This window comes from Miniopterus natalensis, chromosome 1 (genome assembly GCF_054644295.1).
Source record: "Miniopterus natalensis isolate mMinNat1 chromosome 1, mMinNat1.hap1, whole genome shotgun sequence".
NCBI classification, from domain to species: domain Eukaryota; kingdom Metazoa; phylum Chordata; class Mammalia; order Chiroptera; family Miniopteridae; genus Miniopterus; species Miniopterus natalensis.
In genome coordinates, this window is record NC_142081.1 from 195,893,764 (window position 1) to 195,919,216 (window position 25,453).

At 38.5% G+C, this 25,453-nt stretch overlaps 1 protein-coding gene across 2 annotated transcripts in view; it reads left to right on the top strand.

The window, feature by feature from the left end:
- The window catches only part of RAB28 (RAB28, member RAS oncogene family), a 71,718-nt gene that overhangs the window by 36,136 nt on the left and 10,129 nt on the right, over positions 1–25,453 (top strand). For both annotated transcript variants that reach the window (XM_087828250.1, XM_087828245.1), the window contains exon 5: positions 22,487–22,590. In XM_087828250.1, the coding sequence (XP_087684376.1) occupies positions 22,487–22,590 (104 nt within the window). The remainder of the gene's footprint in view (positions 1–22,486; positions 22,591–25,453) is intronic.

Below are 25,453 nucleotides of genomic sequence, written 5' to 3' on the forward strand. Positions count from 1 at the left end.
TGCACAAAAATGTTCAGTTTTAAGAGTATTTTTGTACATTTTAGGTGACACTACTTTATCAGATGTGTCTTTTGCAAATATTTTCTGCCCGTCTGGGTCTTGTCTTCTCATTCCTTTGACATTGTTTTTATCAGAGCAGAAGTTTGTAATTTTAATGATGTCCAGCTTGCCCATTTTTACATTTATGGATTGTACCTTTGGTGTTGTATCTAAAAAGTCATCACCATACCCAAGGTCATCTAGGTTTCTCCTTTGTTGTCTTCTAGGGAGTTTTCTAGTTTTTCACTTTGCATTTAGGTCTTTGATTGACTTTGAGTTAATTTTTGTGAAGAGTGTAAGGTCTGTGTCTGGATTCATTGTTTGTTTTTTTGACATGTGGATGTCCAGTTGTTCTAGCACCAATCGTTAAAAAGACTATCTTTGTTCCATTGTATTGTCTTTGCTTCTTTGTCAAAGATCAGTTGACTATATTTATTTATTTATTTTTTATTTTTAAAAAATATATCTTTATTGATTTCAGAGAGAGGAAAGGAGAGGGAGAGAGAGACAGAAACATCAATGATGAGAGACAGTCATTGATCAAACCCACAACCCGGGCATGTGCCCTGACCAGGAATCGAACCCTGATCGCCTGGATCCTAGGTCGACGCTCAACTGCTGAGCCACGCCCGGCTGGGCTGACTATATTTATATGGGTTTGTTTCTGGTCTCTCTGTTCTGTTTCATTGATCTGTTTTGTCTGTTCTTTTGCAATACCACATAGTCTTGATTGCTGGAGCTTTGTAGTAAATCTTGAAGTTGGGTTGTGTCAGTCCTTTAACTTTGTTCTTCTTTCTCAGCATTGTTTTGACTATTTTGAGTCTTTTGCCTTTCCATATAAACTTTATAATGAGTTTGTCAGTCCCACAAAATAACTTGTGATTTTGATTAGGATTGCATTGAACCTATAGATCAAGTCGGATAGAACTTACATCTTTGAGATATTGAGTCTTCGATCCATGAACATGGAATATATCTCCATTTCTTTAGTTTTCACCATTTATTTAATTCTTTGATTGTGTTATAGTTTTGTAGTTTTCTTCTACATGTATATTTCCTCTATGAGATACATATCTTGTACATATTTTGTTAGATTTATGCCTAAGTATTTAATTTTGGGAGTACTAATGTAAAATGGTATTATGTTTTTAATTTCAAATTTTTCTTGTTCATTGTTATATAGGAAAGCAATTGGCTTTTGTATAACAACATTGTATTCTGCAGTCTTGTTGATATTCTTGATAAAGGTGATATAATTTGAAAGAATGCCTTAAAAGTACAAAATCTCAGTGTACCTGCAGGACATTTCACAGAATGTTACTTATCTGGTTTTAGTATTGAGTGTGATATTCTGGAAGCTAGTTGAAGAGAATGTTCCAAGCGGCTTCCCTATGTCACATGCTACTGAGATGTAAAGTAAGAGGATCAATAATTGACTGTTGGATTTAGGAACAACTTATTGTTTATAAGATCAATTTTGGTAAAGTAGTGAGGACAAAAGACAGATTAGAATTTATAAGAATAGATGATTCTTCTGAGGAGTTTGTTGTAAAGAAAGCAAAATGGAAGAGGGAGAAGTGAGGTCAAGAGCTTTAAAATTGTTTTTGCTTTTGTTTTTTAGGATGGGAGAAATTTGTATGCTGATGAAATGAAACAGTAAAATTGATGATATAGGAGAGAGATGTTACAGTTGCTTAAGTGATGTTATTAAGTTATGAGAGGAGATAGGATTCGTTGTACAAATAAATGGTTTGCCTTTACATAGGAAGATGGATCATATATTGATTCATAGTAATAGGAGTTACAGGCAACAGCCTATACTAAGTATGATGTATAGATCTCGTTACACATAGAACGTCTCTTTTGTTTTCAGTTTCTCAGTGAAGTAGGAAGCACAGTCTTTGCTGTGGGTTAGAGTATTTTCCCCTAAAAGATATATTGAAATTTTAACCTCCAGTACCTCTGAGTGTGACCTTACTTGGAAATGAGGTATTTGCAAATGTAGTCAAGTTGCGTTATACTTGATTAGGGTTATCTATAATCCAATGACTGGCATCCTAATAAGTAGAGAGAAATTTGGACAGAGACATAGACACCTATGGAAGAAAGCCATGTGAAGATGGTGGCAGAGACGGAAGTGATGCAGCTGCAAGTCAAGGAATGCCAGAGTTTGCTTGTAACCACCGGAAGCTAAGAAAAGGCAAGAAAGGATTCTCCGAAGAGCCTTCAGCAGGAGCATGGCCTTGCCAGCGTTTGATTTCTGATTTATAGCCTCCAGAACTGTGAGAGAATAAAATTCCGTGCATTAAGCCGCCAGTTTGTGGTATTTTGTTACAGTCTTGGGAAACTAGCACCAGGCTTAAACTGAGAGAGAGGATGGGGCGGGAGGTGTGACATTTTGATTTCTCATGGATATTTTTGAACTTTCCTTTCTTTGACCTAAGCCTTCATGTAATATCAGCCTTCCTTGTCACTTTCATTGGCTGTGGGTGGAATGTTTCCGTTCCTGTTTTTAATGGCGGGAGCATCTCTAGTACCACAGTGTCAGTTTTAGTTTTCTCACCTTTTGCAACTTCCAGCACGTAACTCCGTACAGGTAGGGTTTAGAAAAGCTAGCTGCAGTCCTTAGAGCTGATGGTCCACTGTAGAGTCAGCTGTGATTATTGCTCTGATTCTGTTTGACATTCTATTATTAAAAATTTCAAATGTATAGTAAAGTTGAAAATTTTTTATAATAAACACCTGTATACTCACTCTAGGTCAGGGGTCAGCAAACTTTTTCTAAAAAGAGCCAGATACTACATATTTTAGGTGTTGCAGGCCATACAGTAACTATTGAAACTGTTCAGCTGTCCCATTGTACAAATCCAGCCAGGGGAAATAAGTAAATGAAAACAAGTGTGACTGTGTTCCAATAAAACTGTTTATATGCACTGAAATTTTAATTTCATATTTCATATGTCACGAGTTACTCTTTTTATATATTTTCAGTTTTTTAAAAGTGTAAAAACTCTTCCTTAGCCCATGGACCATAACAAAAACAGGTGGCAGACCAGATTTGGCCCATAAGCTACAGTTTGCTGATCCCCCCTCTGGAGTTTACAGTGAACTCTGCAAGGTTTGCTTTTTCTCCTGCCGGCAGTCCGTCTATCCATCCCTCTGTAGTCCAGCAGTTCATCTGCTTTGATGCATTTTAAAGAAGTTGTAGACAGTACGCTTTACATCTGAACACGCCATCGTACATAGTGTTAGTTAGAGTGCGTAGTAAAATTTACTTACAGTGACATGAAAAAGCCATAAGGGTGCCATTGGTTGATTTTGACAAATCACACACCTGTATCACCTGCAGCCTTGACAAGGTATGAAAAGTACCGTCGCAGAGGAGCCTGGGCCCTCCTGGCTGCTCTCCACGCCCTGCTGCAGCCATTGCCACAGCCACGGACTGAAGGGAAGGGAGCGGAATCGGCAGCCGCTGCCGCAGCTATTGCCACAGCCACGGACCGAAGGGAAGGGAGCGGAATCGGCAGCAGCTGCCGCAGCCATTGCCACAGCCACGGACCGAAGGGAAGGGAGCGGAATCGGCAGCAGCTGCCGCAGCCATTGCCACAGCCACGGACCGAAGGGAAGGAGCGGAATCGGCAGCCACTGCCGCAGCCATTGCCACAGCCACGGACCGAAGGGAAGGGAGCGGAATCGGCAGCAGCTGCCGCAGCCATTGCCACAGCCACGGACCGAAGGGAAGGAGCGGAATCGGCAGCCACTGCCGCAGCCATTGCCACAGCCACGGACCGAAGGGAAGGGAGCGGAATCGGCAGCCACTGCCGCAGCCATTGCCACAGCCACGGACCGAAGGGAAGGAGCGGAATCGGCAGCCACTGCCGCAGCCATTGCCACAGCCACGGACTGAAGGGAAGGGAGCGGAATCGGCAGCAGCTGCCCTGCCGCAGCCATTGCCACAGCCACGGACTGAAGGGAAGGAGCGGAATCGGCAGCAGCTGCCCTGCCGCAGCCATTGCCACAGCCACGGACTGAAGGGAAGGAGCGGAATCGGCAGCCACTGCCGCAGCCATTGCCACAGCCACGGACTGAAGGGAAGGAGCGGAATCGGCAGCAGCTGCCCTGCCGCAGCCATTGCCACAGCCACGGACTGAAGGGAAGGAGCGGAATCGGCAGCAGCTGCCCTGCCGCAGCCATTGCCACAGCCACGGACCGAAGGGAAGGAGCGGAATCGGCAGCCACTGCCGCAGCCATTGCCACAGCCACGGACTGAAGGGAAGGAGCGGAATCGGCAGCAGCTGCCCTGCCGCAGCCATTGCCACAGCCACGGACTGAAGGGAAGGAGCGGAATCGGCAGCCACTGCCGCAGCCATTGCCACAGCCACGGACTGAAGGGAAGGGAGCGGAATCGGCAGCAGCTGCCCTGCCACAGCCCTTGCCACAGCCACGGACTGAAGGGAAGGGAGCGGAATCGGCAGCAGCTGCCCTGCCGCAGCCATTGCCACAGCCACGGACTGAAGGGAAGGAGCGGAATCGGCAGCAGCTGCCCTGCCGCAGCCATTGCCACAGCCACGGACTGAAGGGAAGGAGCGGAATCGGCAGCCACTGCCGCAGCCATTGCCACAGCCACGGACTGAAGGGAAGGAGCGGAATCGGCAGCAGCTGCCCTGCCGCAGCCATTGCCACAGCCACGGACTGAAGGGAAGGGAGCGGAATCGGCAGCAGCTGCCCTGCCGCAGCCATTGCCACAGCCACGGACTGAAGGGAAGGGAGCGGAATCGGCAGCAGCTGCCCTGCCGCAGCCATTGCCACAGCCACGGACTGAAGGGAAGGAGCGGAATCGGCAGCAGCTGCCCTGCCGCAGCCATTGCCACAGCCACGGACTGAAGGGAAGGAGCGGAATCGGCAGCCGCTGCCCTGCCGCAGCCATTGCCACAGCCACGGACTGAAGGGAAGGAGCGGAATCGGCAGCAGCTGCCCTGCCGCAGCCATTGCCACAGCCACGGACTGAAGGGAAGGAGCGGAATCGGCAGCCGCTGCCCTGCCGCAGCCATTGCCACAGCCACGGACTGAAGGGAAGGAGCGGAATCGGCAGCAGCTGCCCTGCCGCAGCCATTGCCACAGCCACGGACTGAAGGGAAGGAGCGGAATCGGCAGCCGCTGCCGCGCTGCGGCCGTCAGAGCGGGAGGGTGGAGACCTGACAGTGGGCTGCTTGCATCTGCTCTTTGCCCTTCATTTCTTTACTGACTGTTTTCTTGAGAGTCTGCAGATCTGTGGCCTCACATTCACACTTTTGATTCTTTAAGATCTGTAGACCCTTGCTTATTCCTACTTAAATATGAAGGTAGAATTGAACAGCATTAGTAGCTGATGTGGGTTTTAAAATTTAGGGTGAAGGTCATTGTTGGATTTTCTTAGCAGTTTTTACGTCGAATGTGTGGACAGACTTCAGGAATTGCCATGTATTTCACCCTGACCGTAGGGTATCGATGGCACAGTGACAGTCATGCTTCCGATGCGGGTATACGGACGGGCAGCAGCTGGGACCCCTTGTCCACTGTAAAGGTTAGGGAGGGTTCCTGGGATTGATACTGAGGATTCGACCACTCTGTGCCACTTACATCCTGCCTTCCTTTGTCCCTTTGGTGCACTTGGAGGTTGTGGGGCGGCATTGTGCTAGGTCAGCTTGGCTAAACTGGGAATGTTTCCTAAAATGTCCTTCCCTGCATTGCACTCGTCACAGGAGACATTTTGACTAGATTTTCAGGAGGCAGTGAAGCAGTAAGGCGTGCCTTTTCACTCTGAGGGTCAGGACAGGGTATAAGGCGCTGTGACAGCTCTCACATTGTGTCATTGGTTTGCTAGCTCACCTTGTAGGTGTGGATAGCATGTGGACCAGCACTTCCTTCAGCTCCTGCCAGATTTCGCTTTCACCTTCTCAGAATGCTTGCCATGCACGTACAGCTCCCTAATGAGGGGTGCACGTTTCCCCATAGGCTACCCTTGGCATTAGGGTTGGAGTTTGGTGAGAGACAGATGTTCCAGTTTGTCACTGCCTCTTCCTGTTGTCCTCCCAGATGAAAGTTTGTTCTTGTGTATTTCCAATGTCTTTGTCTGTGCCAGCTCGTCTTCACAGGTTCCAATGTGTCCTTGCTCTCCTTACCCAGTTCCCTTTTTGACTGCTGGTCTAGCTGACCTATCATGACGGCAGGCTCAAAATTAGATGCAGAGGCAAGAGCCTAGGCCTGCCATTCCAGCCTCTCTCACGGCTACGTAAAGTCTAACCCCTATGGTGAATCCTTCTGCCTCATCACCCATGCTGGTTCTTCTGCTTGATTGAGCCATAATTGATCCATTCTGCCAGGGTTCATAGTTGAAACTTTTAATATTAGAGCTGTATGTAGAGAGTTGTTCCTACCAGCTCATTTTAAGTTTGCTGTTTGTTTTCTACTCTTGTCACCTTTTCCTTACTTTTTTGTTTTTTAGTGCTGCTACGTATTATTCTCATTTTTAATATTTCATCCGGCATATCAGTGGTATTTTGAACCTTAAATAATAGTTTGGAATAAAAAATTTTTACGGTGCTTAGATGATAGTTTTAAAAATACTTAAACAGACATAACAATCTTTTAAAAACAGTTGAAGTCTTTTTACCACAAAACCTATGTAACAAAACAGTGAGCTGGAGAGTATACAAAAAACCCAAAGAAATTTTTATGTTTAGATGGCCTAGAGACAGAAGGTGAAGGAATTAAAGAAAAAACAACAAATAACTCATAGACTCAGACAACAGTATGGTGATTACCAGAGGGAAAGGGGGGTGGGGGGAGGTAGAGGAGGGTAAAGGATATAAATGGTGAGAGAAAGAGACTTGACTTTGGGTGAACACACAATACAATATACAGATGCTGTATTATAGAATTATACACTTGAAACCTATATAATTTTGTCAACCAGTGTCACCCCGATAAATTCAATAAAAATTAAAAACGTAAGAATTCAACTGTAATAAATCAGATGACAGTGAGGAGGAAAATATGCTCAGAAGGAATGTAAATAAATGTACATCAGTGATTTTATGTACACTGTACAAATAAAATGCCTCTGAAGAGTAAAAAGACCCCGGAGGTATTATTTTAAATCAGTACAGTGGCACAGGCATAGTGCGAGGTGTTTGATAACCAACAGGCAGACATTTTCACATTATGCTGTAGATGAGTAATGCAGTGAGGTGTGATCAGCTGTAAAGTAAGGTCTCAAACATTTCTTTTTGGCAACTTTAAAAGTTTGTTTCAGTGAGGTGATTCTTTGTGTTGGTTTGTGTATCTTTTTTTTCAGCATGCTTATTTAATATCAGAGGTAGTATATTTTGATTTTGGGGGTTGACTTTTTTGTTGGCAATAGACAGAAATGTTTGTAGCCATTCAGGTTAATTGGCCTGAAATGAGATTTTTATCACAGTGCTTTATTTTCTTCTGAGACACTTACCTGTAAAAGACAGTGTTGTTAACAAATTAATTCCTAATGGGGAGATCCAAAAATATTACTAAATTTTAATAAAATATATTATTCAATATTAATGGAGTAACTTTATAACTGCTTAGAGTGCAAGATACCATTGCTATGCTTGTTTTAAAAAAATACTTTTATTTCCATATATTTATATCTTATATTGAAGTATTAGCATGGTGAAATTTATTTTATTTTATTAAAAATTTTTTTTAATATGTCTTTATTGATTTCAGATAGGGGGAGAGAGATAGGAACATCAGTGATGAGAGAGTCATTGATCGGCTGCCTCCTGCACACCGTCCCTGCTGGGGATCAAGCCCACAACCTGGGCATGTGCCCCGACCGGGAATTGAACTGCAATCTCCTGGATCATAGGTTGATGCTCAACTGCTAAGCCATGCCTGCTGGGTAGCATAGTGAATTTTAAAAAATATATCACTTGTGTAATACATTCCAAGACATTACTATAGTGGGAGTTATTCTAGAATTAAATAATGGATATTTTTAATGATTTAAAGTAAAGAATGATCATTACATATTTAATTTAAAAAACATGGAAAATGCAGAAATCTTATGAAAAAACACATGCTCATAGTTCTGCCTCAGAGAACCTACCATATTGTTAATATGTGTATGTATTCTCGAGATCTTTTTCCACACATAGGTTTTTTCACTTAAGGTTTTCAGCCCACATATTTTTTTCTTGTTATGTAGGTTTTTTTTGAAGCTTTGTTTTGAAGAACTACCTAAACTTTCTACTGATTGGATGACCAGTAGTCTACTCACTTTTTATTTTTGATGATTTCTTTGTGATTATTTCTGACTTTAAAAATATATGACTTTTACAATGTATTTTAAAGAGGGGGAAATGAACCAGGGGTTAAACTTAATGAATAATAGATCCCAGTAGAGAAAGTGTTAGATCTGCCTGGTAAAAGAAAAAGTGGAAAATTCTTATTAGTCCTGTAACCTGTAAAGGTATAATGCTTATTCATTCTAAATTCTTATAGTGTAGTTCTCATCTGTTCTTCAAATAGTGAGTATCTAGAAGGGGAATCAGAGCTCAGTAATTTCCCTTTTTGTTGCTCCCCCGTGATTACAATATTCATTAGGAAATCTCAAAATTTTATTCATAAATACTGATTGTATTTTTGACATATAATGGGGGAGAGCTGTGTCAGTTTTTTTGATTAAAAGCTTTTTTCTTGCCCGGCTGGGCGTGGTTCAGCGGTTGAGCGTCGACCTAGGATCCAGGCGATCGGGGTTCGATTCCCGGTCAGGGCACATGCCCGGGTTGCGGGCTCGATCAATGACTCTCTCATCATTGATGTTTCTGTCTCTCCCTCTCCCTCTCCTTTCCGCTCTCTGAAATCAATAAAGATATATTAAAAAAAAAAAAAAAAGTTTTTTTCTTGGAGTAGTCAGTAAAAGAAGTTTATTTTTGGCAGTCTCAGAATCAGGTGGTTCATTAACATAAGAAAGGTTATCTGTCTAAGAACTGTAGTTTTCACGTGGATTTTTTGTAGTCTCTTGAACTTGAAATATATTTCATAATAGACTGACAGTTTTCTTCTGCCTCTTTTGGGTATAAACTCACGTGTTTATGGTTTTAGCTTTATAGAACATATTGCACCCAGGAGAGGTACTTCTGAGGTTTAATTTTGAATTAGGAGCACCATGTGCGGTATTTGAAAGTTAAAGTGTATCATTTAGTAACACACCCCAGTAAAAGAAAGACTACTAGTTTTAAGTCAGATATTCTTAGATTTGGGATTTTGGCTATGTGCATTTGTTTTCTCCTAAGCCAGAAAATTTTTAGTTTATCTTCCAACACAAGCTTATTTACTTTTCAAATATGGGTTTACATTTTCATTAGGAGACAGAGATTTTCTATATAAGAAAGATGAATCTTTTGAAAATGAATGCCTAAATGTGGAGTTTTAAAAATCTTGTCAGGAATGGTTATTAAATCCTATTTTAGAATTTTCTGTATTTTGGGATTAGCCAAAAAGTACAGAGTGGTCACTTTAGTTTAACAAAAACAAAACAAAATGGCAGGTATCTGAAAACATATAAAAATCTAGTTAGTGTTGTTAAAACTTATCAACTGAATTTTGCTTATTTTAGTTTCTGTAAAGAAGCATTTTTTGGTTTAAAACTGAACACCAAAGATGGTTGTATAATTTTGTTTCCTTCTTTATCCCAGCTCTTTTCCCAACACTGCCATTTATACCCATAGAGTTATAATTTGATATGCTAATATATTGAGACTGTGAACTAAATTCTTTGTCAGTGGAGATGAATGTTTTCTAGGCCTCTTCAGGATCTCTTCTTTTTAAAGTATTAAATATTACTGATCACTATTCTGTATTTTAATAAGAATTGATAAAATTGATTAAATTTTACATTTAAGTCTTAGGTTCAGGAATGAAGTTTTCCTCTCAAAAGTTTTTTTGTTAGGAATTATCTGTACTTGTGCCTGTAAGTTGATTCTTTTTTTTTTTTTTTGAGAGGAAGCATTTTTTCCAACAGTTTTCTTACTATTTATTTATTGACTTGTTGACATATTGGGCTACCACCATCTTCTCAGAGTTTGTTACATTACAGTTTAATATTAAAGTCTAAGGGACATTTTCTAATTAGGAAAGTGCTTCCTGTTTTATGAGAAGTTTTTTATTTTTCTAAAATCAGTTTGGTTAAAATGCATTTTGATAGCCATAAAAACATAACTACATGTTAGAATTTGACTTTGTTCTTATTACTGTGAACATTTGCACACATTCAGTTTTCTCTTATGTTTTAAAGTATTCACTCATTCATTGTTCATCCATGCCTGTGTTGTGACATGCACAGTGGCAGGAGGGACAGTATAATAGTGTTGTTCTAGGGTGATGTCGGGGGAACTTTATAGCAGAAGTAAGTGCTGAAATAGAATCCTAGGGGTATGCAGGAATGTGTTGTACAGAGAAGGCAAGAAAGAGCAGTCCAGGAAGAATTTGTAAAAGAATGAATAAATCCGCAGAAGCTAGGAAGGAGTCTGAAACATCAGGGAATTTACAACATTTTGCCACAGCTGGAGTGTAGAGGGGCAGGGCAGAGGTGTTGAGAATCAGAGACAGTGCTTTCAGGAGCTCACATTTTCTCCATAGACCTATAGAAAGCCACTAAAGGTTTCTGAGCAGAGTGATTTGACCAGTAGTGTAGAACAAGGGTCAGCAAATGACGGCCAATGGCCTCTTTTTATATGTCCTGCTATCTAAAAATGATTTTTACATTTTTATGAGACTGACGCGCTACCTACTGTGCTAACGAGGCACCTTTACATTTTTAAACGGTTGGAAGAAAATCAGTTGTTGACAGTACTACAGATGTCCCCCATACTCTGCCTCTCCCCCCTCCTACTTTTTGTTATTTTAAATCATATTCTGTCATTCCCTTCTCCCAGTAGATCTAATATATAGTCATTGTGGGCAGTTGGAAAATAGAGGAAAACATAAAAAAGGATTAAATAGCAATAATGTAATTGCCGTTTGAGGCAGTTTACTGTGGCTTCTGTTCTTTGCCAGACCCCAGGATGTGCTGGTGTCTAGGCAAGACAGATACATTTTTCCCCCTGCAAGTCTGTGTTTGAAAGGCATAAGTGAACTTGGACCTTATTATATCTATCACATGGAATGTTGCAAATACACCTATATAGTACTATGCCAGTATGAAATTCCCTAATAAGAAAGCCAAAAACATGATATAAAGTAAGGAAAGGCAGTTTATTAATTTTCCAGTCTCTTTATGCTTTTGGCATGTAGGAAAATGCTAATCTTTATGACTTATGTACAAATGTTATAGAAAGCAATAAAAATTGTAGACAGCCACAGATGTGGAAATTTATTTACTCTATGGTCCTCATTTAAACCAATTATTTCATTTTAACCTGAAGTTAGAGGAGAAGTAATTACCTATTATCCATGACCAGAGGAAATTTACATAATCTAATTAATTATAACTAAATAAATTGAGGAAATAATATGAATTTTTACCTCTGCCTTCCTTGTTCTCCTGATACTGGCTGTTGGTGGTATTCTGGTGACTACGGAGTTAGCAATGTTTATCATTGTTGCTCAGAATCCTTATAGGTGAGTTTGGGGTTATATATGACTCTACAATAGAAATACAATGCGAAGTGATCAGGCAGATTTAGTAGCATTGTGGAGAATCTATAAACATGTTGGAAAATTACTAAAAGCAAAGTAGCAAATGAGGATCTGGCAGAGTCAGGTGATAAATAATTGAAGAGAAAATCTACAAGGTTCACGACATATGTAAGTAGGTTAAAAGAGTATGATTTGATAATTAAACGATTAATAGAGGTTCTTGGGAAAAATTATGAAAACCATGAATATTTTTACAACTGTGACCCTTTATGATGATATGAAAAAAATTAGGTTTGAAGAGAAGACTGTCAAGTCATTATTATAATTTTAATAGGATTTTTTTTTAAACATATGTTTATTAATTTCAGAGAGAGGAAAGGAGGGGGAGAGAGAGAGATGAAACATCAATGATGAGAGAGTCATTGATCGGCTGCCTAGCCTGCAAACCCGGCATGTGCCCTGACCGGGAATCGAACCCCGATCTCCTGGATCCTAGGTCGATGCTCAACCGCTGAGCCACGCCTGGCTGGGCAGGAATTTTTTAATATAATGAGATATACATACAGAAGAGTATGTAAAATATATGTATAGTTTAAAGAATAGCTATTCCTGGGTCAGGACAGAGCATTGTCAAGCACCCAGAGGCTTGTCTCCCAGGTACCTTTATCAGTCCTCTCGCTACCTTTAGAGGTAACTGTTATCTTTTGTCCTGATCTTTTCCTACTTTTTTAAGTTTCATCTCTGTATGCGTCACCAAGTAATATTTAATTTGTCATTTTTAATTTTCATATGAATGCTAGCATTCCTTTGTGTCTTGCTGCTTTTGCTCAGCACATGTTTGTGATGTTCTTATTGTGGTGTGAGACTCTAGTTCATTAATTTTCAGTCCTGTATTGTATTCCTTTAAAATGAAGTATAATTTTTGTCGCAGTTGATATTTTGTTTCTTCCAAGAGCCTAAAAATGTTTTTCTTTCTTCAGCTAATACTCTGTAAGTGGCTATTGTTCTATGCGCTTTCTCTTTTTTTTTCAGCTGTGTGTGACAAAAGAACCAAGTAATTAAAGCTTAAACAGTAATGAGCTTAGAATCTTAGTGTATTTTATTTCATACGATCTTAATTTCTTTGCCTCTAATGCACCATAAAGTATTTAAAAGGAAAATTCTAACCTGAGGGAAAGGTTCAGAACAGATATGGCAAATGTCCTCACGCTACACATTGATAAGATAAACACTTAAAACAGTAAGAAGTGGGAAAGGGAAGGAAGAGACATTTCACACAAAAACAGAAAAACTGTTGTGCAGGAAAAATGTTAAACTACATAGAGGTTTTAACATTTGCACTAGAATTAAAGTTGTTTCTTTGATGACACCCTTTTTTCTTTATTGGTTTGTGTAACCCAATAACTGATATTTTAGGCAGTTATATTTTTTAAGAAGGCTGGTTCAAAAATCTACAAAGTCAAAGTCAAGTTCTGGTAATTTTTCCTTTTCTTGTATTAGCAATTCTTCTAATACGGTATGATTTACTATGTCATAGCAAGACAGCATTAGAGAGTGTACATGGCAGGGAAAAATTAAACATATGCTCACAATCAAATTAATGTATTTCATCTGTCTTCAACTAATAACAATCTGTCATGTTATCTATCTGAGTAGGGGCATAAACAGTTTATTTTGTGTTTGGAGTAACTTCCTGGAGGTAGTTAATGTGACAAGTAGTTTGTTTGAATTGAGTATAACCAGATCAACACTCTAGATGTTTTCTTGATAACCTAAAAATTACTGTGAAAATCTGTGCAAGTGCTGTATTTGTATTTTGCTTTTACTTCTTTAAGTTAGACAGTGACATATTTTACAGTCATTTCACTGAAAATATTCTGTTTCTGACATCATATGTGGACTGGGGAGTAAAAATAGTTTATACTTTTAATGTGTTGTTCCATTGACAGGAATAGACAATGATATAATTAATTAGCACCATATAATACTTTACATTTTTGAAAAAAACATGAAGTAATGCATTCTGGTATGAATAAAAAAGTCATATCCACTATAGAATATGTTCTTATAGCATGTTGAAAAATGAATATAGGAAGATAGGAATATTATAAAGTCTCAGGCCAATATAAAAAATATGTAGATATTATTGTAATGTTTTTAAGAATTTTAAATTTTACTCAAAATTTTACAACAGTCTGATAAGTAGCCCTGACTATTGTACATTTGATATATCTAGTTTTAAAGCTATTTGTTGTAGTTGGTATTGCATTTTTGAAGACTGTTCTGTTCTCTATGTCAGTAATCCTATAGATAGATGCAGTGGCAATGCCTAAATGTCAGTAAACAAGTAGGTCTTAAAAAATAGAAGTAGTCATAGGAAGCCATCACCAAAACTGACTGAATGGGAGAAGATATTCACCAATGATACATGTGATAAGGGGTTAATATCCAAAATTTATAAAGAACTTAGATAAGTCAACACCAAAGAAACAAACAATCCAGTTAAAAATGGGCAGAGGACCTGAATGGACATGTCTCCAAAGAGGACATACAGATGGTTAAGAGACATATGAGAACATGCTGAATGTCACTAATCATCAGAGAGATGCAAATTAAAGCCACAGTGAGTAACCATCTCATACCTGCCAGAATGGCTGTCATCAATAAATCAACAAACAACAAATGTTGGCAAGGGTGTGGAGAAAGGGGAACCCTTGTAAACTGTTGGTGGGAATGCAGACTGGTGCAGCCATTGTGGAAAACTGTGTAGGTTCCCCAGAAAATTAAAAACGGAACTGACTTATAACCCAGTGTTTCCACCTCTGGGCATACATCTGAAGAAACCCAAAACACTAATTCAGAAGAATATATGTACCCTTGTGTTCATTGCAGTGTTATTTACAATAGCCAAGATATGGACGCAATCCAAGTGCCCATCAGTAGACAAGTGGATAAAAAAATAGTGGTACATATATACAATGGAATACTAGTTGGCCATAAAAAGAATGAAATCTTACTATTTGAGACAGCGTGGAGGGAGCTAGAAGATATTACGCTAAGTGAAATAAGCCAGACAGAGAACGACAAGAACCATATGATTTCACTTATATGTGGAATCTAAAGAACAAGATGAACAAACAGACAAAACAGAAACAGACTCATAGATTCAGAGAACGGACTGACAGCTGTCAGAGGGGAGGGGGTTTGAGGGCTGGGTGAAAAGTGATGGGATTAAGAAGTACCAGTTGGTAGTTACAAAATCTTCACAGGGGTGTAAAATAAAGCACAGGGAATATAGTCAATAATATTATAATAACTATGTATAGTGCCAAGTGGGTACCTGAAATATTGGAAGGAACACTTTGTAAAGTATATGATTGTCTAAGTACTATGCTGTACACCTGAAACAAATACAAAATAATGTTGAATGCGAAGTGTAATTGAAAAATAAAATTAAAAAAGAGAAGTTGTCATAGACTTGCCTAATTAGCATAAGTGTGTGTTTGAGAAGTCAAAATATGTACATAATTTTAAGCACATGTAATTTGTGTTTAATAAATTATTAAAGGTATTTTACTTGTCATGTTTGGGCTAATCATGACGGGTCATTTTTAAATATGTAAATTCACAATGTGTACGTACAGCTCAAGTACTTGTAAAGGATGCTATAAAATCAGTGTGAAGGCCAAGAGTATCTTGTTTTATAATGCTTATGGGCTCAGTTTCATAATTTGTTGTTATTAATGAATACTTTTAAAGTACTAATAAGTAATAACCAGGTATACAATTTTCCCTTTTATAATGAGCATTTGAAGTTTGTCTGTCTTTATTCTTTTAATTAAAATTTCGGAAAAGCCCGGCCAGCGTGGCTCAGTGGTTGAGCATCATTGAGGTTCGATTCCCGGTCGGGGCACATGCCCGGGTTGCGGGCTTGATCCCCAGCAGGGGACATGCAGGAGGCAGCAGATCAATGACTCTCTCATCATTGATGTTTCTGTCTCCCTCTCCTTCCCCCTTCCTCTCTCTGAAATCAATAAAAATATATTTAAAAATAAAAAAGTAAAATTTCAGAGAAAAATTGGATTATTAAGTGATCATCCCCAAAGCTGATATTCTTTCTTCTTCGAGACACCAACTGGATTTGGAATCAGGTGGTTAGGTTCTAGTCCTGGTGCTACTGATGGCTGGCATCAGGACTCTGAATGAGTCATTCTGAGCCTCCTTTGTGTGTGTGTGAAATTAGAATGATGCCTATTAAGACTGCAGTGAGGGCCCAGAGTGTTTTGTAAATTTTGAAAGAAAGTCGAGGTTGCTTTAAAAGTCTCCTAAAGTGGTTTCTTCACTGTTACCTTCATTTCCTTTCTCCTCGTGGTAGCTGAAGTAGTTTCTCCAAAATTTAGGGCTCACACGGCACCATTGGTTATAACCCCTCAATGGCTCTGGTTGCTGTATTTGAGTAACAGCCTCGCGTTACACTACACTCCTCATGCTTGTTTTCCTCGATTGTATGCGGTCAGTTTCCTCCTCCAGGCCTGGCTTATTCTTACCCTTTAGGTCTCAGTCAAAGACGTCTTCCAGAGCGCTCCTGTAAAACCGTCATAATTGCTATCCCGGTGCCTGTCTCTCATCTGCTCCCCTGCCCCTCCCTGACTTCAGATTTTGATAATTGTTACATTGCCTTGTTTATTTATACATTTTCTTGTCTATCATTCTTTCTCTCTCATTAATGTGAGAGGAAGGATAGTGTCTATTTTCTCTAACTTATTGCTTGTGCTTAGCACAGTATTTGACACATAAAGGTGCTTATATTTATTCAATAAGTGAATTTTAAGGTATTATTTTACCTCATTTAAAGAAGTGATGAACTACCCTTTTTTTTTTTTTGGTTACCTGTTATTTTTGCAACTACACTAGTTCCCACTTATCTGCAGTTTTGCTTTCTGCGGTCTCAGTTATCTGCTGTTAACTATGGTCTGAAAATACTAAGTGGAATATTCCAGAATTAAACAATTTATAAGTTTTAAGTTGCACATTGTTCTGAGTAGGGTAATGAAGTCTCCTGCCGTCCTGCCCTGGATGTGAGTCATCCCTTTACCCAGCATCTCCAAGCTGCATACACTCCCTGCCTGTTGGTCACCTAGTAGCCATCTTGGTTATCAGGTTGACTGTTGTGGTATCACAGTGCTTGTGTTCAGGTCACACTAATTTACTTAATAATGGCCCCAAAGTGCAAGAGTACTGATGCTGGCAATTCATATCTGCCCAAGACAAGCCATTACTTGCTTTCTTTAAGTGAAAAGGTGAGTACGGTACAATAACATATTTTGAAAGAGAGAGAGACCACACTCATGTAACTTACTATTGCAGTATATTGTTATACTTGTTTTATTTTATTTTAACAACTCTTACGGTGCCTAATTTAGAAATTAAACTTTATTATAGGTATGTATATATAAGAAAAAACATAGTGTATGTCCATATACATATACATATACATATACATATACATATACATATACATATATGGTTTGGTATTACCGCCCATTTCAGGCATCCACTGGGGGTCTTGGAATGTATTCCCCACAGATAAGGAGGGACTGCTGTACATAGTTAATCTGAATCCTCTTTAAATATGATTAATGTGTAGGACTATAATGACGTTGGAGAGGAAGAATAATTAGCTGCATGCATATAAGTATAAAACTTGCCATCTTCTATTTTAAAAGTTATGATATAGATAATGGTAACTATTTATACAAGTTGGCTGAACAGAAAACTGTCGTATTCATGAATGGCTAGGAGTGTAACATTTCTTATCATTTGTAATTTTCTTTTGAATGGTCTCTGAATTTAGAATTGTCACTGTACAGTACATGGAAGTGCTTTGACTCCAACAGAGTGAAGCCGAAGGTTTTCTAATATATTTCACCCACAGGATTTCCTTTTTGTGCTTATATTTTTGCTCAGGTGGAGTGGAATGTGTGGGGTAAGATGGGTGAAAAGTGTAGCTATGCATATATTACTTGTGTGTATAAAAACTTCTTAGGATACAAGACCCCCATGCCCTGGCCCTGCTGATTGTACCAGCTCTTGGACGCCACGTCCTTTCATGCTTTTACAGATACTCCCTTGGTAAGGCATGTACCTCCTCTCTGCCTCCAAGGCTGCCTGACTCATTTTTCCTCATCTGTTAGCATTACCTTATCTGTGAGACCTTTCCTGTCTCCCTAAGCAGTTTTAGAAATTTCCTTTCTCTATACTCCTGTTACCTTGTCCTATACAGACCACTGTTGCTCTCTTCGTCTCAGAATTTTACTGTATAGTATCTTTCTACATGTATTTCTCTTAGCCTTCCCAGCACTTAGAAGATGCTGGGTAGATCATGAATAAATGAGTGGATATACAAACCCCGGTAACACTAGCTAATACTTACTGAGTATGTGCCAGACATTGCTCCTTGTGATTTATTTGTATTTACTTACTTTATTGATCACAATAATATGTAGAGATATGTACTATTATTGTCCCCATTTTATAGATGAAAGAACAGAAGCAGGAGAGATTAAGTAATTTGCTTAAGGTCCCACAAATAGTAACAGACAGGGAATCAAACCCAGGCAGTTTGGCTCTGGAGACTTCCCTCTTTACTGTCATGTCCTGGTTCCTTTCCAAGTGAATCAGCGAATAGTTGAAGAGCCAGTTTCTTCTATATTTGCCTTAATGCAAATAATTGAGAAGTTCAGAAGAGTTAGTTCTTACATGAGTCTGTCACTCTAGATCAATAAAGTAACAAAGACTATCTATTAGACTATGAAAAAATTTTTGCTGTAATGACACTTTCTTTATAATGATACTGAATTTTTTGAAGAATTTGGCTCCTTGGTCACAGTCACTCAGTTACTATGCTGTCACGATTCTTAGTAATTTCAATACTCATACAGATTATTCTAATACCATGGTCTCTCATTTCACTGAATTCTCTGCCTCTAATCATCTTGCTGTGCCCCCCACATCTACACTAATGTAGTTATCCTGAAGACCTAGTCATCCTCTTCATAATACCAATTTCACACATCCCAGTCTTTGTCTACTGTCTCCTGTCTTTCCAGTTTACTTCCTTTAGTAACCCAACTTCAGTAATTTTTAAATCCACACAAGACTTTAAAATCAGTTGATTTACCAATTTTTCATTTCCCTCAACCCTCTTTTTTTTTCTTTCTATTTGAGGGAGGGAGGGAGAGAAAAAGAGGAGGGGGGTAGAAAGGAGGGGGGGAGAGGGATGGGGAATGCGGGAGGGAGGGAGACTTGGATTTGTTGTTCCACTTAGTTATGCATTCACTGGATTCCTTGGTTGCTTCTTGTATGTGCCCTGACCCGAGATCCAACCCACAGCGTCTGTGTTACGGGATGACACTCTGACCAAGTGAGCTGTGCAGCCAGGGCCCAACCCCCTTCTTAATCAACTTAGATTCCCTGTTTCATAAATGTAATCGTTACATTGCATTTACTATCTTCAACCTACCTGTTCCTTTCAGTTACTGTACATGGTTGAGAAAACCTTAGCTCTACTTGAATGCAAATCACTCTCTACCCATGCAGCTAAATGAGTGTGGCTGGAACAACACCCACCAATATACGGTGTCTCACTTTAAATCCAGGGTAACTATCTTCAGGTGACTTTTTGGTATTTTCAAATCCCACATCAAATCTATTAGCATATCCTATTTACTTTTTATTCCAAAAATATTTTGAGAATCTGCCCCACTTTTTACTATCCCTGTTGCTACCACTCTTGTCCTTGCTACCATCCTCTCTCTTAGATTAGCCCCTCAGTGGCTTCTCTGCTTTACTCTTGACCTCTGTAGTTTATTCTCAGTAAAGGGCCCAGAATCTTTTAAAATGTGAGTCAGATTATAACTTTTTTTTTCCTCACAACCCTCCAGTAACTTCCCATCTCTCTCAGAGTGGCCGACACACACTGTGTGACCTGGCCCTGGCTTTTTTAACCTCATTTCACGCTGTTTCCCTCTCTTGCCAACTGATTTTAGCCACTCTGGCCTCCTGGCTTTTCCTTGAATCCGCGGAGAATAATCTTCATTAGGACCTTCGCACTTGTAGTTGGTTCCCTTGCTCGGAAGGCTTTCTCCCAGGCTTTCGTGCTCCTTAGCCGCCTTAAGGTTTTTTACCTTCCTGTTTAAAATAGCACAGTCCTCATGCACCCTTTATTTTTTCTTCATAAAATCTATCAGCATTTGCCATGTTATATAATTTACGTGTTGGTCCTTCCCCTTCCTTAAAATGTAAGCTCATTGTTTTATCTGTAGCATCCAGGACAGTGCCTGACACTCAAATATTTGTTGAATGAATGAATCACCAGTAAAGTGGTTTTCCATTGAATTTGTTAAGCACGTGGTTAAGCAGGATGTAGTATGATTGAGGTAAAAGAAGTGGCATACATACAGTATTAATGCCTTTTTCCAATTGCTTAGATATTGGAAGGATATAGCCCAAAATGTTGACAGTAGTTACCTTTAGTTAATGGCATTTAAAATTTCATTTTCATAATAGTTTTTCTGAATATTTGGGAAAAGAGCACATGTTACTGTTATTAGGAAATTGCTCAGTTGGTTAGAGCATCTTCCCGCACACCAAAAGGTTGTGGGTTTGATTCCTGGTCTGGGCACATACCTAGTTTGCGGGTTCGATCCCCAGTTGGGGCACCAGCAGGAGGCAACCAGTGGATATTTCTCTCTCTTCCCCCCTCCTCTCTCTCAAATCAATTGAGAAAACACCCCCCAGGTGAGGATAAAAAGGTGCATGTGTGTAAGATACGTAACACCTTGAAGAGCGGTGTGCTCACGGGATGTCGAGGGAGTGGAGCCATTACTGCAGTAGGAGTGTTACCACACGTACGATAGGTGCTGGGTACGTGCCCGAGAATGCTCTTAAAGATGGAGAAAAGACTTTCCTAGTACTGTAGTAACAGCCCTCTTCAGTGTTGCCCACTAAATTCTAACACAACAGAAGAAAACAAGTTCTGTGAGGGGCTTTTTAAAAAAGTCTCTAATCTTATTTGTCAGAATCTCAGTTATTTAAAATAACTTTCACATCCTTAGTGGTCTTTTATGTTCATAATCCTGGGGATGACTTTGAGGACCTGGGTTGTATCTTTTTCATCTTTGGGTTCTTACTGCCTAGCACAGTACTTGGTATATAATAGGTACTCAGTAAATGTTTGTTGAATAAATGCCCCCCAACTGATTAGTTAACATACTGGTCTTTTATTGGTGTCTTTATTAGGAAAACGTGTGCTTGGATAGTAACTCCTCCAATGCTATAGATAACTCATATGGTAGTTAGGGAGCTGCAGGGAAAAAAGAGAAGAAAATTGAACAATGATAGATTGTCCCATTTGTAAAAAGAAATACACACAAAATGACAAACTTCATTTTTTAAAAATTGGGTAGTGATTTCATTGGGGATTTTTCCTAGTGTTAGGATTTGTTCTTACTCTTGTTGAATTAGGAAAGTATTTTAGCTTTAATATTATGATAACCTAGATGTATAAATGTCAGTGCTAATAGCTTAGTATTTTAGTCTTCTACAAATTGATGCCTGTGGTATCTGGACATTTTTTGGCCTGTTCTTGTAAATAAGGTCTCAGAGATGTTTAAGGAACAGCAACTTGTGGCCAGAAAAGAAAAAAGCTCCATATTATTCAAGCTAAGCAATATAAATGGGACTCAGGAATCCCTGACTAAATAAAAAATCTCCTAGAGAAAGATCTCTTGGGCCTACAAACTAAAGACCTTCAATATAATTTTAAATAAAACCTTTTATGTAAAGTGAGAGCACTTTTTAGTTGATAATCAATTGCCACTATTATGTAGGCTTACTAGATTTGCAAATTTACAAGTTTTTACAAGTCAGTTGGGTCCCTTCCTCAGGAAATCAGTTTAACTTTTTTCCCCATATATTGACTCAAAGAGCCTAGTTGTCCTTAAATCCCGTGAATATATTTGCCTTATAATTTGACGGCATTGAGTCAACACCCTTATAGGGTTTCTAGTGTTGTAAAAAGAGAAACTGTTCAATAAAGGATCACATTTGAAAAAATAGCCTGTACCGGATAAAACCAGTATTGGATGTGAATACTGTGCTTTGCTTTAAAGAACCTACAAGTATTTAAAGAAATAAATGCTCACCTCTTACTTTCAAAATGCATACTGTAGGTTTGGAAAGCAGCTGAGCTGTATCTTTGTGAAATTAAACTATGACTTTAAATAAATAAACTATGAAATATTGGCATCTTTTAACAGAAAATTATGTTTCTGTAAACATTAATATTTATAAAAATTGCAGAACTATTCTAATTATTAAAGTAATTAAATGGTTTCAACTAAATATGCTTGGGTAAGTGCATCTTTCAATTAATACTATGTTTAAACGCATTATACTAAGTAAATCTTTCTTGAGTGTCATTAATGTGCCTGAAAGTATATAGATAATAAGAATGATATTTATTTTTTGAGCACTTATCAGGTGTGATCATTTACACTATACATGGGTTAATTCTCAAACACTCCCTATAAGGTAGGTATATTTGTTATTCTTAGTTTTTAGATTTAGAGACTGAGGCATAAAGAAGTTAAGGAAATTGCACAGGATTACACAGCTAGTGTCTAAGCTGGGATATAATGTTGGAAGATAAGTCAAACTTAAACATGTTAAAATATATTGATTGACTCTAATATTAATTTTTTTTTCCTGTTTTTGTTCACCTTTCTAGTTGATTTGGAGCATATGCGAACAGTAAAACCTGAAAAACACTTACGGTATTGCCAGGAAAATGGCTTTAGTAGCCACTTTGTCTCAGCAAAGACAGGAGACTCTGTAAGTGAAATAATAAATACTGAATCTTATAAGTGAGGTTTTACATTTATTTATTAATATTCATAGGAACTATACTTCCATTATTTTACTTTTGCAACAAATTAATGCTTATTGAAGATTAGATTAGATATAACATGTTTATTCTGTTTATATTTTATAATTCATGTCATAATTTTGTGATTATTTTAGGGTATTTAAAAATACAAGAGTTAAAAAGAATATAAATCACCCATAATCTCAGCATTCAGAGGTGACTGTTCATAACCTCCTACGATTCCTCCTAGTCTTTTCCTCCTCACAAATGTTAGTGCTCCTGCTGCAGATTGTACTTATGAGCGCCCACTTTGTGACGGGCTCCATGCCACTCTGATTGCCTCTGGTGTATAGGTGAGTCTTAGCAAGTCTGTGTAATGGGCGTCTAGAATACAGAGGTAATAAGTGGTGGGCACAGGATTTGCAAACCTGAGTAGTGACACCTCAGGGCTCACCATATTAACCATGTTGAATATTTATTTTAAAGAATTAAGATCATAATATAGAAATAATTCTGTTTTACTTCTTTATTTAATACATGCATCTGTAGAAAAATTTGCCATGTCATTTAATATTACTAAGTAGATTTAATAATCCATTAAATATTAAAAAAATTCATCCAAATCCCTGTCGTTGGACATATAGGTTGTTTTCAAGTTTTGACATAATACTTTAATATAAAACTTTATCCATAAGCTTTGATGTTTTGACTATTTCCTTTTTAAAAAAAATTAAAAATTTTTAATTACAGTTGACGTTCAATGTTATATTAGTTTCAGGCATACAGCATAGTGGTTAGACATTTATATAACTTACAAAGTGATCCCTCTGATTATTTCCTTTATATAGATTCCTTGAAAATTAATTGAAACATATTGCCAAATTACCACTAGAAAGGCTAAGTTAATTTACACCATCCCCAGCATTGTCTGAGTGCCATACCACTATGCTCTTTTTTAAAATTCAGGATTTAGTTATTTTTAAATATTTGTCTATTTGGTAGACAAAAAAGGGATATTTTGCTATTTAATTTTGAAATTCTTTGATTGCTGTTGAGGTTGAACATTTAAAAATTTCATCTATTTTCTGCTTATTATGTATGTAATATGCTTTAAATTTTTTGTGACCATTTTTATAATAGGGATGACAGCCATATGTCATAAGTTTTGCAAATATTCTTTACTGCTCAGATTTTTGTTTATTAATTTTCTTGACATTTTCACCCAAAGTAAGTTTGAATTTTTTCTGTGGTTTAATCTTTTTGATATTTTTCCTATATGATTTCCTTCATGGTTTTTATGCTTAGGATAAATATTAAATAAAGGGTGTTTAATCTTTTTTGAGATCTGATATTTAAAAATCTGACCTCTTGGAACTCTTTCCCCTAGGATAATACAAAGCTGGGTATATGCCCACATAATATTCCTTGATAAATCTCTTCATGGGTTGGGCTTCTACCTTCATTAATCTTCCTAGGCGTCTTTTGCCATTTTAGAATTATTTTAACTTCCAGTATTTTAGCTTGTGTTTAACTGCTTAGTATATTTTATATACTTATGTTGAACCACCATTAAAAACTCTCACTGTTTTCTTTTTAAATGCAACTTTGAAATGGTTTGGTGGAATCACTTTAAGAATTATTAGTCACCTCGAACTCCAGGTTACTTCCCCTCATTGCTGGGGGAGTTGAGCTCCTGGTTTACTGTACTTTTCTCTAGTACTTGCTACCTTTGTCATAATAGTGAGTGATTTCAGTATCTTTGTCCTTTACCCTCCCTCAGCTACTCAGTCCCATGCATTGTCATCACAAATCTGCAGTCCTTCTGTTGTCACATATCTTTATATCAGGATCCTAATCAGAGACCACCATCCTGTCTTTTTAGCTCACACCTCTGACTGCTCTAACCCCAATCAATCTGCAACCTCAGCAGGACCTAGAAGACATTGACCCTAACACCCTTCAAGGTCCCTAACCTACTTTCATGTCCTCATTTTCTCTCTTTCTAACTTAAATTTCATGACCAGTGAAAATTGTTACCATGCAAATACCCTCCATTTCCATTCCCCTCTTTCACTTTATTGGACTCCCTTTGCTAAACCTTAACTCTGGCTTAAATCAAGCCCCCACCTTTTTATGGCTGCACCCATGTACTTGAACATGATCAGAGAAAAACAGAGGCATGCTGGAGTTTTCACTTAAAATTCAGTCACTAAGTGGGCCCTTAATGCTGCTCAGTAATTATGCTCCATGTTCCTAGGCCATTGTCTTTCCCCCTCAACTAATGATTGTCCATAGCTTCTCTCCTCTCTTCAGATCTTCAAAACTTTGTCCATTCTCTTGGCTGATGACTGTGTTTCCTATTTTATAATAAATTTAAACAGAGGACAACTTCCATGTACTCCTGCCACCACATTTACCCCCAGTCTCCTTCCCACCTTGCATCTGTTCCCAGATATTCTATCTTCTCTTTGGTTACTATGGGATGAGCTGTCCATGCTTCTAGCTAGAGCCTGTTCTTTGCTTACTAACCACCATTTGCTCAGCAATTTCTCTCTCCTTCCTGCTTATCATTGTTTTCTTTCTACTGGATTATTCTATCAGCAAACAAACTATTGTAATTTCTCTTAACTTACAAACAAGAAAACTCTTGATCCCACATCATTCTCTAGATATTACCTTCTTTCCCCCACTTCCCAGTGGAATGTTTTGAAAGAATTCTCTCTAGTTCTCTCCTCTTGAGTTCCTCTTGAACAATTCCAGTCAGAATCTGCCCCAAAGGTTTCACCCAAACTGTTGTTACCAAGGTCACCCATGACGTCCCTTTTGCTA